Source organism: Pempheris klunzingeri, chromosome 16 (assembly GCF_042242105.1).
Source record: "Pempheris klunzingeri isolate RE-2024b chromosome 16, fPemKlu1.hap1, whole genome shotgun sequence".
NCBI lineage: Eukaryota > Metazoa > Chordata > Actinopteri > Acropomatiformes > Pempheridae > Pempheris > Pempheris klunzingeri.
The window spans coordinates 11,288,579-11,307,259 of record NC_092027.1 but is presented as its reverse complement, the minus strand read 5'-3'; the positions used below and the strand labels follow the sequence as shown (position 1 = coordinate 11,307,259).

Below are 18,681 nucleotides of genomic sequence, written 5' to 3'. Positions count from 1 at the left end.
TTTACCATGTATATATTCATTATCAGTTAAATGTTTTTAACTGAAAAATATGGAATAGCAATACCAGTGTTATGCTGAGAGTAAAAGGCATTTAAAGACCGAGAGTGGATGTGTGTTGGCTCATTGTGAATCGTAAATAGCAGGTGTGTGTGTGTGTGTGACAGCCATTCCAGTGCACTTTAATTAAGGTTGTGAAGAAGTGCAGGGCCCTCTAACAGTTTGCATTCACATTGTGTGGCTTGTGAGTAGAGTAATAAGCTCTGACCATTAGAGCACTTCTAGTATATCCCACATCTGCACCCTGTGAAACTTGATAATGTCATGGTACGGCCTTTGTGTTTGTATCGTCATGACGGGGTCAATTCACCCAAAACGTAGGTGCTTAAAAATGTGTTCATGGTGCTCGCAGCATTGCAAAAGGAAAATATCAAACAGTAATGTGTCGTTCCAAAAATGTTAATTACTCTCGACAACCCACAAGCCTCACTGTCAACTTTTAATTGGAACAGTTTGTTTACAGTGAGTTCTGTGGATTATATGCATGACTAAATTAGCGCTGCAACTAACAATTATTTTCACTATGCATTAATCAATTGGTTGATTAGTCTATAACTGTTTCCCAATCCTGCTCCTGGGGGCCCACTGCCTTGCAGTAATAGTTGTTGTTGTTTCCCTGAACAGCTCGTCATCAAATTCTGCAGAGAAAAAAACCTAAAACATGCAGAGCAGTGGGCCTCCAGGAGCAGGTTTGGTCTGCAACATGCTGGAAAAAGTACATTTTCAAAACAAAAGTTTCCAGAGACCAAGGTGATGTTCTAAAACCCCCAAAATATTCAAGTGACTATTGAAGGCCTCAGAGGTCCTTTACAGATTCACATTTGGCAAATTTTAGCTCTAGGCTGGATATAACTAGAGGTAAATGACAAAATGATTTGTGATTTGGGTGAAACGGAGCTTAAATTATTATGAGACCAGAACTTGAAATTATGAAGCTTTTAAAACCAGCACTGCACACAAAGAGACACACACAGGTTGGAAAGAAATGACAGTGAATTGTCGGTAAGTTTTTATTAAACCTTAAGTACAAACTGCAAAAGTAAAAAACTGTCAATATAACCAACATGAGACTCTTTCCGAGTGGAGGGGAAGGCCGAGATGCGGCACTAATAAATTAAGTCAGAGACCCCACCATGAGCAAGTAGTTTATACTGTAGAAAATGGAAGAAACAAAAAAAAGAGAACCGAAAAACAAACGAAACATCCCATCAGAATAAAATATATTGTAAGGCCATAAAAACTTGACAACCACTTTTTTTTTTATGTTGAAAACACCCGACTTGGTATTTCATTAAATAGTCCTAAAACAGTTCAGTCTTCTGCGAGGGACGACAACCAACAAACTGGATTATAGGATTTTTCCTTGACAGTCACCACTGGCAAGCTCAGTGCAACATGAGTAGCTACTACATTTTTGTTGAATTTTCAGTAATGAAAATGTAAAAACCCATTTTTTTGTGAACATATCTTTTTTTCCCTTTTCTTTAAAAAAGTAAAGCTAAACAAACAAAACTAGGTTGGGGGCAGTCATTGGCTACTCAATATCTTCTTTCATAGTGATATAAGCAGCACTTAAAATTTTTATACACGTTTACCAGAGCAACCCTGTAAGCGTCAAACTCACATGGATGAAGAAAGGGAAATGTAAGGCTTTTTCTTCATCAAACACTCTCTCCTCTGGAACTTTCTCTCTTCTCTATTCCTTCCTTCCTTCCTTTCTTTCTTTCTTTCTTCCTTAACCCCAGAAAAAAGGCTCAAGTATTTAAAGAAATTTACAGGATTATGTACAAAAAAAGTTGATGTTTTGTTTGTGTTGGACTTTTTCCTCTCTCTCTAAAAAAAAAAAAAAAATCACTCATAATATATCTGGAAAAGGGAAAAAATACAAAAGCCAAAGAACAAAGGACAATTAAAAAAACAAAAAACTTGGATTTCATATTTCACATTTTACACTCTTTGACTAGTGGCTCTACTTGAGATAACACATCAGATCAACAAAAGTAAAAAACACAAAATAATAATAATAATATAATATAATAATTAATGTTTACTGGTACAGATGAAACAAGAGGACTGGAAGAATGGAATGTTAACACGATTGCACATCTAGAACCAGAAAAGCCTGAAGCCTTTCTGCCCTGTGGGGTGGGGGTGCGTGAGCTAGCCGTTAGCCAATAGCAGGCGCTAACCCCCAGATTTTAACCTTTTATGTTGTTATACAGTAATTATAACCAACAGCACCAATAAAATGGATCTCCTCGCTAAGTATCAGGCACGGTTTTCAGTTGCTAGCGAAGGAGGGATCCCTCCATACTACCAGGAAGTGAGGTGAGCGATGACCTTTCACAGGTCAAGCAGCTGTAGCTCTGCCCCCTCTCACAACCACCAACGAACAGAAACATCCACAATGACAAAAATAAAATAAAATAAAACACACAGAAGACTTCTTGCAAAAAAAACCTAGCAAAAAAACAAAGCTAAAATTCAAAATAGAACTTGAAAAAACATAGCCAACCAACAATAAACCAACATCGTCTGTCTTTCAAGTTTTTACCTCGCGTCGCCACCCCCTCTCTTTTTTAAAAAACAAAAATCAATGCAGGAGCTGCATTAAAAATGAATAAAATCAATACAAAAGGACCTCTCGTCTTCAATCCAAGGACAGAGAGAAACTTTGGGTAACTACTTGATGTCATTTTCATTTCAGAAAAGTGGGGAGAAACTAAAAAGGCCGTCTTTTCATTTGTCCCATGTTCACAGTTGAGTGACCCATGATGAGAAGGGATGGGGTTCAGTCTCAGGGGCGAGATGAGCCCAGGAAAGAGTGATGCAAGAAGAAGGTAACAAATGTAACCCATTTCAGTTAAGGGAGGATGGGGGTGGAGGTAAAGGGTATAACAGGGCCCATCGAGTCTTCCTGTGAACGTTACACTTAATGCTTGTATGTTGTAAAGGACGACTTAAGGGGGGACGGGGGATTCTAAAATCATCCAGAATAAAAACAAATTCTTCTTTCACACTAGTGCAAAAAAGACATCTTGCTTTTCTTTTTTCCTTTTCTTTTTTTTTTTTTTTTTTTTATAAACAAGCCTGTCATACTAAGGGGGGAGGTGAATATTTTTGGAGGGGGGACTGAGGTCAGGTGAGGGGATTTTCAAAGCTCAAAAAACAATCAATCTTCAATATTAGGTGGTGGACGAGTGATTGATATTGATCCTGTTTGATGTAAAAGAAAGAAAAAAAAACGAGAGTTTGGGAGGGCTCAGGGAGGGTCGGGGCAGGACGTGGGCACAGCGCACCAGGCGGTGGTGTCGAGGCGTCCCCCTCAGGACACAGCAGCGGCCTTGGGTATGTGGCTAGAAGACAGGCGTGCCAGGGACACCTCCACGGTGGCACGCTTTCGGGGGCCTCTCTTGGCCGGCGATGCTTTGGCGGGGCTTATGCCATGGCAGGGGTCCCCTCCTCCTCCACTGACGACCACTCCTCCACCACCACCGCCGCCGCCAGCTCCGTTCTTTAATATGGCCCGGCCACACACCTGGTTCACCAAACTGTTGATTTGCTCCTGATTGGAAGGCACAGAAAGAATACAGATTTGATCAATCATTTTGATCATCTCTAACTTCTTACACACAGTAAGAATTACAGTATTGGCACAATAAGATACAGTCCATGAACACTGTCCTGCTGAGTAATCCACTTCCTGGAGCAGTGTAAACCTAGCTTATGTCTCCCCCATCTGGATGGAGAGAGAACTGAACCACAGCAGAAACTAACAGCAGCAGCTCACCTCATCGTATCGATACATCATCTTAAGGCCTCTGCAGGACTTGTGCTTTTCCACGTAGCGCAGGGCACACTCCAGACAGAAGACCACATTGTCAGTTTCCTGAACCACCTGCACAGACAGAAACCAGACATTCAGCTCAGATTTGTCATTACTGGGACTGTGGAAACCTGATAAATCATTTAAATGCCTTCAACTCAAACTGTATTTTGTCACGGACAGTAAAGTAATAAGTGCAGCATATAAACTGTAGAGAACAATGCAAAACAATACCTACAAACAAAACATTCAGCCGCTCTTGCATGATTTACTTCATCTATAAAAATGTATGACTTCAAACTTTGTCCTTTGGTTGACAAAATCATGTTTGATGTTGTGTTGATGGAAAGTAAAACACTAAAATGTACTAAAACTAGCACAGTAGAATTTTAAGAGACCGAGTCCTCCTATCTTAAAGCCACAGTGAGTAAACTCCTGAGCCCTCTGCCCTCACCATGGACAGGTAGCAGAGATGCTGACAGATCTGGCAGCGTCTCTCTGAGGACTCCAGTGCCAGCCATTTCCCACGGGGCTTCTTGCGTCCCTCACCGGGCCCCAGGCTGCCATCGTGGGTGCCATAGCGGGCAGAGGAGAGCAAACCTGCCGTGTAAAGTTCCTGCCGTTGGCGCATCTCTATGTTCCTATTGGACAAGAAAGATGTTCATTAAGTTAGGTGTTTTTTATTGCTGTGGGAAAATACTGAGGAAAAACAATACTGTTGGCCGAAGACAACAGTTATTACAATCAAATAATGCACATGAAGGAATAAAATAATACAGATACCCTTAATGCAACATTTGTTTGTTTACTTCAGCCATTACTCAAATGGATGTGGTAATGACGGTTTTATAGTTGCTAGTTCTAAGTTTTCACTTGTAGATAAAATTCAGCATTTTAAAACAGCGATATGTTTTTTCTTTGCATGTATTTTAGTGAATGCGAGTATGTGTGCAAGCAAGATTACTTGTGTGTCCTACCTGAGGTCTTTGAGTAGGGCGGAGATGGTGGTGAGGAGAAGGCCATTGTCCCTTTTGGATTCAGCTGTGGCGATCTGGTACAGTAGCTTCTCCATGGAGAAGGGTTTGGCTATACGACGACACTTCAGGTCCTGCACACACAGTCAGAACAGATTACAAATGCTAATTAGTAACAGACTTCTTTTTTTTGCTATCTAATGTTTCCCTAACATTGGCCGTTTATTCAGCCAGTTTACTTTCCTTTTTTTAAAACCAAGATATATACAGATAGAACTCAGGGAAGTAAAAGTAAAGCAAGTTCACTGATATGATCCAACAATACTGATAATGCCCTTCAGCGAGTAAGAATGAAACGGTTTGCAGTGTAACTATGGACTCTCTGATCAGTATTTCTTGTCCTCTGCTGTTCCTTATTCTTACATGAAAAATGTTCACCATTTGGAGGAAAATGTTTCAGCCAGTGGCCTCACAACCCAGTGCTTTGTATGAATGTCATATTACCCTTGAGAGCAATCTTTGCTGTGGCTATGAATCTAATAGTATTACTGGAAGTATATGTGCCTCCATCACTATAATGCCCATAATGACAGTAAGGAACATTTTCCTCTCTTCTATTACTTCTATAATGAGATCCAATGGTCCAAAGCCATGCTCATGATTACACAAAAATCTAAATACGCCCCCCAGGGAGACTTAGAGCTGCAATTACTCCTTAAAGTTCAGCACACTGGCTGATTAGAGAATGAGGCTCTAGGTTCTACGTTCATTTATCCATTTCAGTTTCAATCACCTCTACATATATCAGAGCTTTAACTGCCACTGTCCACAGGGGGCCAGTGTTGTGAGGCATTACAAAGCGGGAGTGAAATAAAACAAAAACCTGTCATATAAAATCTATAATACAAAGGCAAAATATTCATGCCAAAGACTCCCGCGAGGCATTTTGATTTCACGTTTCATATTCATAGAGCATATTTTCATCCCTTATTGCACATTTTGATTTCCACACATACATACTGTATGCGGCATTATTAATGTAACATGGCCCCTGTACTGATCATATGCTGACCTTTGAGGCCTGGTAACCCAGGTTCATCCAGTGCGGTGTGGCAAAGTGCACCGTCTCTGACACGCTGTAGCCACAGCACACTTTAGAGACAAAGGCACCTGGGTAGCAGACCACAAACTGGCCGCTCCTCTGGACCGTACGGTAAACCTTGATGCCTTCACGGCACAGCACCTCTGGAGAGATCTGAAAGATCAAGAAGGAGAGGGAGAGAAAGAATACAGTGAAACTGAAACTGTATATGGCTTCAGAAAGTATGAAAAACTGAAAACACTTCTTAATTTGACATGTGATCAGTACACGACAAAGAAGGATGGTTAGATAGCAACACATTTTCATTTGTGCACACAGAAAACACTGACCATGATGTTCTTCTCCAACATTTCTAGTCCTGGGGTGCCATTGGCCTGAAGCAGTGTATGGACCACCTTGTCCAGCTTTGCCTTCTCCTCAGCAGGGACAGAATACCTTTGGGAGGAACACACAAAGACAGAGAGGTCAACACACATTGACGTCATTTGACTTTACCCCGCTGCTTTTTTTCCTTGTTCAGATTTCACATTTGAATATTTACATGGAAATTGGGGCCGAATTTTCAGTGTGATCATGCAGATGTTGTATAAGATATGATGAGGAAAAGAACCCAGAGTATACCTACCAAATGCAATCAGCACCAGTGTGTAAGTAATCAATATATGGAAGGCGATTTTGGTCTCGAGACCAGCATGAGGTAGAAAAGACCATGCCAATGTTAAGCCAGGGAATGGTGACCCCTGTGGAGATAAAGGGTTTTAAGAGAGGGAGACATAGCTTATTAAAGAGCATTATTACAAACTGCAAATTACACAGAAGAAATAGCTTATAATCTGAGGATGCAGCTAAGATAATCATGTCATTACCAGGCACAGCACCCAGATGCCTTAGAATGGATCCAGAGTTATTAGGGAGGACAGTGAGGTTCCATCCATGTCTGAGGAAAAGATGAGAGAAAATGGTCAATTCAACATTTTTTCCAGGGATACTAAAAGAAAAAAAAAAACCCAAACAAGATAGCTCATACCGCTCTGTCCAGACTTTCATGTGGGTGTGCTATAAGGTCCATGAGCTACTTACTTTGAAAATGGCTCTGACTTTCCTGTGGGGAAACCACTGCCATGTGTACTGGTGTCCACCTTCCCACAATGCACCGCCACGTGGCAGTCTCTCTGCTCCACAATCCTCCAGTACTCTTGCTGCAAGAACAAAAAGGAAGGACAGCTGATCAGTGGAAGAATGCATGAAACAGTGTACAAGTTTCAGGTGTGCCTCTTCGTCAATAATGCCAGCAGACTGAACATATTGTGTGAGCTGGACTCCTGTTTGAATCACTTGTTATGGCTAATGTTTGATGAACAGTTCTAATGTTTCATCTGGTATTGATTATGTTTGATTTAGAAAAATACAGCAAACATGTAGACCATTTACATTCAGTACAAGTTATTTAATCAAGCATGCTAACCTCAACCTCTGCAGCCCCTGGTTCCTTGTTAAAGCACATTGTCATGGTGTTCCGGGCTATCCTGAAGAAGTTGGTCAAAGACACCGATTTCCCCTGCAACAAAGAGGCATTAAACATTATGAGTCACAGCATGCTAAAGCAGTCTGAGGGGTACAAGAATGAAACCACTTCAACAGAGGGAAAGCATTGTGCTAGAGATATTGCACGTACTGTCTGCGCACAGACTAATGTATCCACTGTACATGTGTATATATATGTGTCTCTATAAGGCTCCACCTCCGTGTCTCCCCTACAAGTCCCGTATACATTTCCCCTGGACTTGACCCTCTCTCCCATGGACACTCCTGCAATAGAGACACTTCGAAGGTTACCATAAATCTGCCGGCCCCAGGCCCGGAGATGTATGGCCCCCTGCTGAAAGATGACCTTGCGGATTCTTTATCCACACGGTGACAATATGCCTTTCATTTCTTTTTTCGCCATCTTAGGTGTCCAGATGTTTTAAAAAAGTGACTGACTTTATTGCAATTTCTATTATTACAATAACTTAAGGGGTGTAAAATAACACATTTGAATAATATAGTATAATAGTGACCTAGTAAGGCCTGACAGGATGTTCTTTGGGCAAGTCAGTAGCAGCACTTATCCAAGCCTTTCCTGGTGTAATTAGAGTTAATTATACCCTTGACGTGCACTTTGTTCTCTTGATAGAAAGAGTGAAATATAAACTCCTCTTGGGGGGCACTCGCGATGAAAAATGCATACAAATCCGAGCTGAGGAGAAAAGTGATGGGTCGTATTTAGACAAGCCTGTCCTGTCTGGATGTTGACAGCCATTCACATGTCACAACGCTCAACAGTACTTCTATAATTCAAAGGTCTATGGACTTTACTGGGTCAAGTCTGTTGACAATATTTCAGCTCTTCAGAGGGAAGTCATATAGTGGGATTTAGTTACCAGAGGGACTCAGAGGGAAAACAAATCAAATAGGATTCACATTTGAGATGGCCGTCGTACTATGCAATGTGAGTGTGTGTGTGTGTGTGTGTGTGTGTGTGTGTGTGTGTGTGTGTGTGTGTGTGTGTGTGTGAGTGTGTGAGTGTGTGAGAGAGAAAATAGAGAACAAAGTTATCCTAAGTATAAAAATAATTACTGCTTCACCCCATCAAGATGCCATCACATGACAAAAGATGTGAACAAACGCACTGCAAATAAATAATTGCATAAGTGCATCAACAGTAAATACAGTTTTTACAAGTGTATATGTTTGAACATGAGGATTTCAACACATTCACAAAGAAGTCCTATCCTTTCCATTAATGTGAGGTGGTGGGGGTACAGAGGCTTGGCAGAGGGATTGGCAAGAGGATAGGGCATGGTAGAGAAAGAGAGGACTGGTGATTTGGGGATATGGGTAAGGGCAAGGGCATGGGCTGAACAAGAGAAGTAATCGGGAGAGGGCTGGATTAAAGGAGCTGAAGGGTGGAGAGATCTGAAGAAGGCGTGGTTTAAAGGGGGCGGGACAGGGGTGAGGGGAAGGGCTGGTTTGGGGGCTGCCTTCTCTCTGACCTACATTTCAGCCAGCCAGAATCAACACAGCTGCCAGCAGGCTGGGGGCGGTGGGAATGCATCTTGTGTGAGTGAGAGCGCACACATACACACACACACACACACACAAAAGCAGGACTACTGACCACCTTACCACACACACAGCTGCACAGAAATATTTAAGAGAACCACAAGATGTGCACAGAACAAAAACTGCAGTCCCTCCTTTCACACCAAAAACCGCTTATTTACAGTGCAGCTCCATGACACATTTGCATGCACTGCAGCATGCAAACAGGTGTGCAAACCTCTTATGGCTGCTATTATAAATCACAAACCATGAGAACGAAAAGCATGATGATGTTAACAAGAACACTGATTAAGAATTTCAATAGGCATTGACATTTTTGCAGTTCACACCACAGTAACCTTCAGTCATAGTGTGTTGAGACAATTTATAGTACAGCTCAGCTCCTTCTAAAGATAGGGTGCTTATTTTGTCACTTACGGTCTGACACAGTGATATTGAAACACTCAAATTTTAGTGGTGACACCATGAAAGTTGTAGGCTGTTTACATCTCATGCGTGGCATTAGCCTTGATTCAGATAGTAGTGAGATGGCAAACATCTGGCTGAGCAATAATGAGGCCTTTGAAGACTGCTCAGGCCCTGACAGCAAGCATTGGCATTGTCTTGCTTATCTGGCATTTACCAAATAAGCAAGACAATGAGCATCTCATTTTTGATTTTAGTTAACACGTGCCATTAACAGCTTGTTAGACTGAAGGACCAAAACAAGCCTGTTATGAATGCCAACATACTGATAGAACATTTCTAATTGAAAGATATATGAGTACCAACTGTCATCATTTGTTTGACTTACATTGTCTTACATTAAATAAAGTTAAGATGAAGGAGGTGTTGAGTAACCTTTCCCAGGGAACAACAATGAAAACAAGGTCATCTGTAAACTTCACAGCAAATGCTTTAATGAACAACTGACCTTAAATCAGTAGTCAGTAAGCGTTAAGATTAAGTTAAAAGTATTTAACACCTTTTTTTAAAGAAAAGAACAGAAGAGCAACAAAAACAGAAAGAATAAAGAAGAATTAAGAAAAAATAATAAAAAGCAGAACACACTTACATGCCTCTTGTCTGTATGCTTCAAATGTGTAAATAGTAAATGCTCCTCACCTTGCTAATACATTTGTGCTGGTCACTGAGAACACCGCTGTCCTCCTCCTGCTGCGGCGGTGGTGGTGGTGGCTGCTGCTGCTGCTGCTGCTGTAGTTGTTGTTGTTGTTGTTGTTGTTGTTGTTGTTGTTGTTCCTCCCCATGCTGCCTGTCCTCTTTGCCTTGTTTTTCCTGAGCGAAGAGCCGGCGCCGGCCCGCTTTGACCTGAGCCTCCAACTCCTTCAGATGGTGATACACTCCATTGGTGCGGTGGTGCCCTGTCGCCCCTCCCACTATCCCACCTACTAGCCCGTTCTTGGGCTCATAGCGTGGCAGCACGAGTGCACTAGGTGCTGAGGAGTCTGAGAGACCCTCCAGAGGGCCCCGGCGTGACTCCAGATTCTTTTTCTCCTGGAGCACCTCAGCCTGCAGTCGCAAGCGCTCCTCGGCGCTGAGCGAGTCATAGGAGAGGATGTACTGGAGGTAAGCCTCCTGCAGCTTGGCCAGCCGGTCCTGCGCTGACTTAGGGATGCGCAGAAGGTCGGCCAGCTTGGTCCACTTCTTCAGGTCCATCACCTGCTGCATGCCACCCATGTCATTGATGAGCTGGAAAAAACGTGACAGGTCCACTTCACAGCCACCTGCGAAGAGCAGAAAGATGAAGAGAAGGTTAATTCAGGGAAAAATGAGGAGTAGGCTACTCCATGTGCAATCTAAGATTAAAACCAATCAAAGGTGAAACAACTGTCATTTTTAATAACAGAAACAATGCTATGTGTACATAGAGAAGTTGTCCATTTTCACTTGACTAAATTCAAGTTAAGGAAAAACAGGAAATCAAATCAAATCAAACCAAGAAGACTGCCATCTTGGAGCATCTGCTCCTTTGGCTCAACATACCATTTCGTCCAGCCCAGTTAATTTTATTTGAAATGGCCAATTGAGCGATCACCTTTCAAAATGATCTGAATCATTACTGTGCCAAACCGAAATACAAATTCTGTTAATGTAGAACTGATCTGCTGGGCACAGTAAAGGAAATCATTTGGAACCAGGGTATCCTGGCTGGCTGAAGCCACTCCACTGTGGCTCACTGGCTGCCAGGTCTCTCTGGCTAACAGCCGCATACCAACTGTATGCACACTAGACTAATCTGAATACAGCTGTATGCAAAAGCAGCAAACATAACAACCACTGCAAAACTAATAAAATTCAACAACCACGTATGCATGGGGTGCATACATATGCTGTTTCTGTCTAAACTGGGACTGTTCATAAAATGCTGATGTCATTGTGAAGAATGGAAGGTGACAGGACAATGTGGGGGAAATACTGTTTTCGTGGCCCATCAGGCCCTTCGCCAAGTTGTTAGTGTCATCTATAAACGGGAAGATAAAATTGGGCGGAATGCCACTGAAGCTCTCAAAGCACCACTGATACCAATTGAAGTAGCAATCTTGGTGGTGCAGGCTGTTTTTGTCATAGCTTTATGGAGCCCTGCACAAGTGACAAAATGGTTTTAAAAATGGCAGCATACTGAGAGGCACTTTTTATTGCATTTTGTACATTATCTATCTTTGATTTATTGTATCTGTTCTATCTTTACATTTAACAACAGCTGTGAAAGTGAAACAACCACAAGTGTAGACAGGGCAGAGAGCAGGCTTCAGTTTGAAATGGGTTTAATTCACTCCCATAAAACCGATAGCTCTGGTCCTCTGTGGCAGTCTGCAGGAGGAAACCTGTGGCTTACTGCTTAGCTGTCGATAAATTCAAGGAGTTTTGTTCACAAAATTACATCGTGTACATTCACACAGACATACCTGCGTTTGTCTGTTTTTCTCACTTACCAATGACAGGTGGCTCATCCATGGTAATGCCCTGAGATTTGAGGTGCTTGCGGATGCAGGCCAGCCGCTGCACGTTGGGGCCCCAGCGCCGGCCCAGCATGTGGACCCTCTGCACCTGTGTAACAAAACGCATCTCCTCGCTCAGCTTGCACTCTGGTCGCCAGTCTGGTGGTGGGACCACACGGCACATGCCAGCCGCCTCGGCCTGTTCCCTCACTGCATCCAAGTACACCAGGGGGTCCAGGAACTCCCGGGGCACTGGCCGAAAGACAGGGACTTCACCCAGAGCTGCCCAGCCTTCTGGCCTGCTCCGTTGGCGCTCCCACTCCTTCTCCTGCTCACGTTCCTTCTGGCGTGTCATCTCTTTTTCGCGCTCCCACTCTTTGTCACGGTCAGCAGGCCGCAATACTGCTGGTTTGAGCTGTCCAGGGGTGTTGGTGGAAGTAAGCAGACAGGAGGTGTTGGAGGAGGACACAGAGGTTTGTTGGGGGTCTGAGGTAGTGCTGGCACGACTGGGATTTTGTGGGTGATTCTGGCCTGATGAGGGGGAGGAAGAGGAGGAGCTCCGACCATGAGACCTGCTGTGCTGCTGCTGTGCTTGTCGAATCAACATCAGCTTGCCGGCCGATGCCCGCTTGGGTCGCTGGTTCACCGGCTCCGTTTTGGCTGCTGGTGTAGAGGGTGGCAGGGTTTGTTGGGGAGGGGGCGTAGGAGGTGGAACTGGGGTCACAGGTGGAGTTTGTTTAGGAGAAGGAGGTGTTTCTGATTCATGTCCATTAGAAACTGGAGTGGTAGGGGTGGTGGTTTGCGTGGCAGCTTTCTCTTGATTGGCCACCTTCTTGCTGCTACTGCGTGTCTCCAGAGGCGCGGGTTGAAGCTTGGCCTTCTTGGCCTCAGTGCCAGTGGTTTTGGCTTTCTGCTCCACAAGCCCTGTCCCCACTGAGTTGAGCACCACCTCCAGACGTCGCTTGGAGTTCCGCAGTCCCTCTCGACCTGGGCACTCCCCCTGGCGCTGGCACTGTCTCTGTCCATCCTCCTTGACCAGGGTGTTGTGCCGCTGCCCATTTAGCCTGCCGTTGAGGCGGGCAGTGGCAGCAACATTGTGCAGCCCATTGGATAGTAGCACCTGTTTGCGGGTTTTTGCATTGCTGTGGTGGGCTGGTGCCGCTGCTTTTCCTGAGTTGGCCAGCCCATTGCTGGCTGCTGGCTGGCTGTGCTGATTGTGATTGTTCGCTGACGATGGTGCCGAGGCGGCGCTGTTGTGTTTGTTGCTGCTGCTGAGTTTGGTTTTCTTGCCCAGTTCTTTCTGTTTGGCTTTGGTGTAGGTGACGTGGCCCTTGGACACGGTGGCTGTGTACTTCTTCACAGTTTTGGACGGCAGTCGGAAGTCGCGGCTCTTTTTGGCACTACCAACAGCTTGTGCCGAGCCTGCCCGCGTCAGCCCGTTCACTTTAGAGACCTGAGATCAAAAGGAAATGTAGGTGAGATATGGTACATACCAGAAAGCGTGATGTTGCATGTACAACAGAATCTCATCACCATGCTGTAGATCAAATCTGTATATGAAGCGATGGGGAAATTTCTTTGTGCACATGCATGTGAAAGTTAAGCATTTTACTGCATTAAAAGTAGCACAGGAAAAATCCAAAATGTACCCACACAGATCAAATTCTATAATCAGAAAGTATGACAAGACACATGTAGGGGCGTGGGTGTACCCACACTCCCCAATGAGGAGGCCAAACATTCATATGATAGCACTGCAGTAGCATTTGGCCGGTAGGATCAAAGCTATTTGTGGAAACCAACGCTATTCATTAGAGATCCAATCATCTGTCTTGATTACTATACTTATGCAGTACACTCTATGCAGCTCAAACTGCTGTCAACACAAAGACTGAGATTTAGAAAAGGATATGTGCAAACCAAAACCAAAACCACTACATCCCGGGATAAACAACAGTTAAGGACTGGTAGAAAAAAAAGAGATGGTAGACATGGGAGGGAAAGCAGGGATAGCTCCATGGTTTCTGCTAGCAGATGGCTGGACAGTATGAGGTAGGAGGTGGGGTCATTGGGATGGAATAAAATCCCATCCGGGCACATAAAACCAGCCTTTTATTTGCTATGGTTTCTTTAAACGCTATAATTCAATTTTTGTGCTATGAATAAAAGGTCCCGCGTGTGTGTGTGTGTGTGTGTGTGTCAGAACGATAGAGAAAGGGAGTCAGTGTGTATGTGCACATGAATGTGTGTGAAGTCTTTGAGGCCCCCAGCTGTAGATCAGAGGTTTGGTACAGTGGTGTTTGGTTCCGTGGTTGGCTCGCCGACTACAGCTGTGGCAGGAAACATGGTCACCCTCTCTGTCAGTGCAAAGAGCTTTACAGCTGGGTCAGTGGATGTTAGGATCCATTGTGTAAAATTAAACTGTGTATAGGACTCTGTCTAGCTATTTCTGCCTTCCATTCTCTCTTTCACCCCCTCTTTGTCTCCATATTATTTTCATGGCCCACTTTCAGTGCTGCCACAAGTTTCCCATTCCCTTTTCTTCCTTCTCTGACTGGTCTGTGTATGTCTGTGTGTGTGTGTGTGAGAGAGTGAGACAGACAGAGAGAGACAAGGCCCTATGATGTGAAGATATCCTGCAAAGTTAAAGAACAGCATTTGGTAGCCAATATATGAATGGGCCGAAGTGGAGGTCATGTTCCTGTAGTTGTACTAACATGAAGAGGCTACTTTGTCCTGCTGTATTTGGTTACATTATATTTTCAAACAGAGCAAACACGCTTCCCTTCCTTTTTCAATTTTCATTCTCAAATATCTAAATGATGCATTCAAAAGTTGGAGTACACACACATGTATATAAGCCACCATGGAGCCCTAATCATGTTTCTCTGCCATCTATCGGCAGTATCTGGGTGTCTTTTGGTCAGAACCAGCTGGAAGTGAACCACAGTAGAAAGAAAAGAGGAGGGATGGGAGAGATGGAGTTATCAATCACAGTCGAGGCGCCACAGGAGGGAGGTGACAGCCGGCCCATTGACAGGTTTGCCTTTGAAGGGCTCTCGTGTCACATTTGTGTGTGTGTTTGTGCGTGTGTGTATGTATGTGTGAGTGTGCGCGTGTGTTGTATTGTGTTTGTCTCAGGTGGCGGGGGGCCGACACAAAGACCAGGCCATTAAAAGATAAGGGGGGACTGAAACCTAACCCTGCCTCCGTCAATCATTCCCCCCCACCACACACACACACACACACACCCTCACAATGGAAAAACACACGGTGACAAGGAGAGAGGGAGCAAAGAAGGGGTGCCAAGAAGGAGAGAGGAGAGGGAAAAGGATGAAAGGGAAGCTGAGAGAAAGAATTCAGCACCAATAAGTGGATAAAGTAAGGCTGCACAGCAAGCGCTGCCTAAACATTGCTACTGTTTTATTGTGATACATATTTTTGTCACAGTGTGTGCGCTCCTCACACAAAGTTGTGCACTGTCATTGCATTTCAATCTGACACATAATCTCACCAAGTTCAAACTGACTTGTTTTTATTTTCCATAACCTAAATCAACACAAAGCTCGATGGGAGACTGATGCTGAAATAATAATAACTGCTAAAGCAGCAACTACATTTGATAGCTACTATATTTGATGAGCCACACTTTGCTGACAAAGCCTCGAATCTGAGAGATTCACTGTCATGACCGCTTCCTGCCACAGGAGGGCTCAGCGGACCAGCTCTCTTCAGGGGGGCTTGGCAAGTCTCCCTCACTTTTCTCTCTTTAATTATTTGGTCTGGTGGAAAAGGAGGATGGCAAGAGAGGGATGATGAGAGGAGGAAATACAAGGCAGAGTTAAGAGACACAAACTAGTTTAGATACAGAAAGAAAGAAAGGAAAGTTTAATTCTGCCAACAACCACTAGCAAAGAGATGAACACAAATGAGAGGGAAGGTGAACAAAACAAGAAAGACAAGCTGAAGCTGAAGCTGAAGTGAAAAAATAGAACACACACACACACACACACACAGGCAGCTGAAGACTGTTCTGGAGTGGATTTCAGTCGCATGTGAGCGGGGAAGGGGAGGGAGAGGGAGGTGGGTCTAGATGACATCATGTGTTGCTATAGCCCAGCTGAGGCCTGGCAGGAAGATTTTTAACAGGCAACATCTGCAGGAGCCGGCCCTGAGAAGAAGAGTGGGGGGTGAGAGGGAGACAGAAAGCAGAAAGAGAGACTGAGAGAGCCAGAGCAAGCAAGACACACAGCAAGAGAAGGCCAGCCAAAGGATAGAAGAAGACATGAGAAAGTTTAACCCTTGCAAAGCTTTGCTGACTGACAATAGAAGATCCGGAAGAAATCCCACATGCAGCATTACTCTGTTTGTCAAACACATTCCCCAGCACGTTTCTGATGCTGGTAGAGATGTTTGAAGTGAGGACAACATGGGGCAAGTTAAAGAAATGTTCAGTAATGTTCATTTTTGTGATCTAGCAAAACCATTTCCAGAGCAAACCATCTCCTCAGCATGATGGTCTCTATCAGCAGGAGAATTAAACAATGTCAACACTATAAACTTTTGGTATACATTGACAGAGCTTGATAACACGCAACACATCCATCAAGTATTGCGGTGCCACGATGACAATCAATGGTTAAATCCTATGTTGAACAATAAATCAATATGCCGGAGTCATTTACGATGTGACTTCTGGAACACAGTGACGGCGAAGCATAAATCCGGCTTAAGCCTTCTTTCCCCTCTGCTGTCTTATTAGGGTGCGATGCGGCCCTGGGCAGGTTGACTTTTAAGCAGCTAGAGAAAGGTCACTACAGCTCTTGCACTAATAACACACAATGCAAAAACTCCTTTTTTCAACTAAGAGGGAGAGATCTACACACAGCTGATGTTCATTTCCTGGCATGTTACAAAAAGTCAGAGAGAAACGCACGTGTGTTTTCTTATCTATTGTTTCTTACATGTTGTGGTATTATGAAGTAGGTTAATTGAGGTTGGTTTAGGAACAAACAAGTCAACAAGAAAGTGCAGAGCCCTTCTCAAATAATGCCCAGTCGGCTAAATGGTTTGGCCCCCGCACACCCCACCTGCACTTGCTGCTGTGTGCAGCTGCTTTGCTGACATCCCCACTTCTGTTATTCAATTAAAATGGATAGAATCATATTGTTTTATAAAAGGTCCTGTTACGGCGCATGTATTTTGTTGATACAAGCCGCTATTAAATTTGGGAGAACTGAATCACGGCGAATTGAATTATGATAATGCCTTTACCCTCCGGTTTTACACACACAACCCCTAGTTCGTTTTACGGCTTCATAATCACTTAACCTTTTATATGGCTTAGCCTGTATTTTCACAGTTGGTCGTGTGTATAAATGTGTGTGTGTCTTATACACACATGGTTAACGCACAAAATGTTCATGCTAATTGAAGGGAGAGCGAGGAGGAAAAAAAAAAAAAAAAAAGCACTAATCCTTCCAAATGATTGGAGCCATGTTGTCAAGGGCAAGATCCGTCTGTTTGACGCAGGAGTACAGAGAGAGAGAGAGAGAGAGAGAGAGAGAGAGAGAGAGAGAGAGAGAGAGAGAGAGAGAGAGAGAGAGAGAGAGAGAGAGAGAGAGAGAGAGAGAATGTGGAGCATGAAGGGAAAATTTGTTCAAGAGACAGAGACGGAGATATAACTGGAGAAAAGGTGGAATGAGAGTACAGGAGGAAAAACAAAACACACAGTATGAGAGGAGTCAAATGAATCATGCAGGGTGCCAACAGTGAATTGAATTAGAAACAGAGTGAGTCAAGGAAGAGCCATAGAACAAAGACTAGTGTCACTCTCATTGGCATTGGCACTCTCATTGAGATTCATTGTTGGCTTTACTGAACAATTTCACCCACTTTAAAAACCTGAAGCATATTCCTGAGTCTGCATCAGCAGCAAACATTACAACAGCAACAACACAGGATAGAGGTTTGGCATTCAACGGGGGAGGAAATTGAAAAGAGGACAGAAAGGAGGCAAAGTGAGTAGAAGTAGGAGATTATGAGGTAGAGAAAGGCAGAGAATGAAAAGTGGTGCCTCAGCAGACAATTGCTTGACAAGCTGATGCAATCATCAGAATGCCAGTTTTCTGACCAAAGCCACCTCGACCCAATCTCCTCCTTCTCCTCCTATTCTTTGACTTTGTGGGGTTCCTTGAAACCTGCCTAGTGCCACGGAGGGGGAGGCAGGCTTTCACAGCCCCTAGCCAGCACGACTAAATATAGCTGCAGTCACGGCAGGCCAAAACACAATCATTACTCTCCCAGACACAATGGATGGAGAGGAGAGGAGAGGAGAGGAGAGGAGAGGAGAGGAGAGGAGAGGAGAGGAGAGGAGAGGAGAGGAGAGGAGAAGAGAGGAGAGGGTAAAAGGAACACCATGTGGAGAAGGCAAGGCAAAGGAGGAAAACAGCAATAAAAAGAAAGTATAGGAGAGAGACAAGAAAGGCACAGCAGTAGTTACGAGAAATTACTGAGAGGACAATAAAATGAAGATGTGGCAGATGGATGAATGAAAAGAAGAGTCGAGAGGGGGAGGATCTCTAATGGGCATAAAAACAAAACAAGCATGCGGTACCACAAACCTATTAATACAAAATATTCCATGTTATCTCCAGGTATATGACAGCTAATGCAAAC

At 43.9% G+C, this 18,681-nt stretch overlaps 1 protein-coding gene across 1 annotated transcript in view; it reads right to left on the bottom strand.

Moving 5' to 3' along the window:
• Nucleotides 1-1,043: 1,043 nt before the first annotated feature.
• The window catches only part of jarid2b (jumonji and AT-rich interaction domain containing 2b), a 104,655-nt gene continuing 87,017 nt past the window's right edge, over nucleotides 1,044-18,681 (bottom strand). Inside the window, exons 7-18 of the mRNA XM_070846224.1 lie at nucleotides 11,998-13,456; nucleotides 10,169-10,788; nucleotides 7,425-7,517; nucleotides 7,040-7,158; nucleotides 6,826-6,896; nucleotides 6,585-6,699; nucleotides 6,289-6,394; nucleotides 5,930-6,112; nucleotides 4,861-4,991; nucleotides 4,338-4,524; nucleotides 3,848-3,955; nucleotides 1,044-3,622 (exon numbers count right to left, since the gene is read on the bottom strand). Of these exons, the coding sequence (XP_070702325.1) occupies nucleotides 3,383-3,622; nucleotides 3,848-3,955; nucleotides 4,338-4,524; nucleotides 4,861-4,991; nucleotides 5,930-6,112; nucleotides 6,289-6,394; nucleotides 6,585-6,699; nucleotides 6,826-6,896; nucleotides 7,040-7,158; nucleotides 7,425-7,517; nucleotides 10,169-10,788; nucleotides 11,998-13,456 (3,432 nt within the window). The 3' untranslated portion in view covers nucleotides 1,044-3,382. The remainder of the gene's footprint in view (nucleotides 3,623-3,847; nucleotides 3,956-4,337; nucleotides 4,525-4,860; nucleotides 4,992-5,929; nucleotides 6,113-6,288; nucleotides 6,395-6,584; nucleotides 6,700-6,825; nucleotides 6,897-7,039; nucleotides 7,159-7,424; nucleotides 7,518-10,168; nucleotides 10,789-11,997; nucleotides 13,457-18,681) is intronic.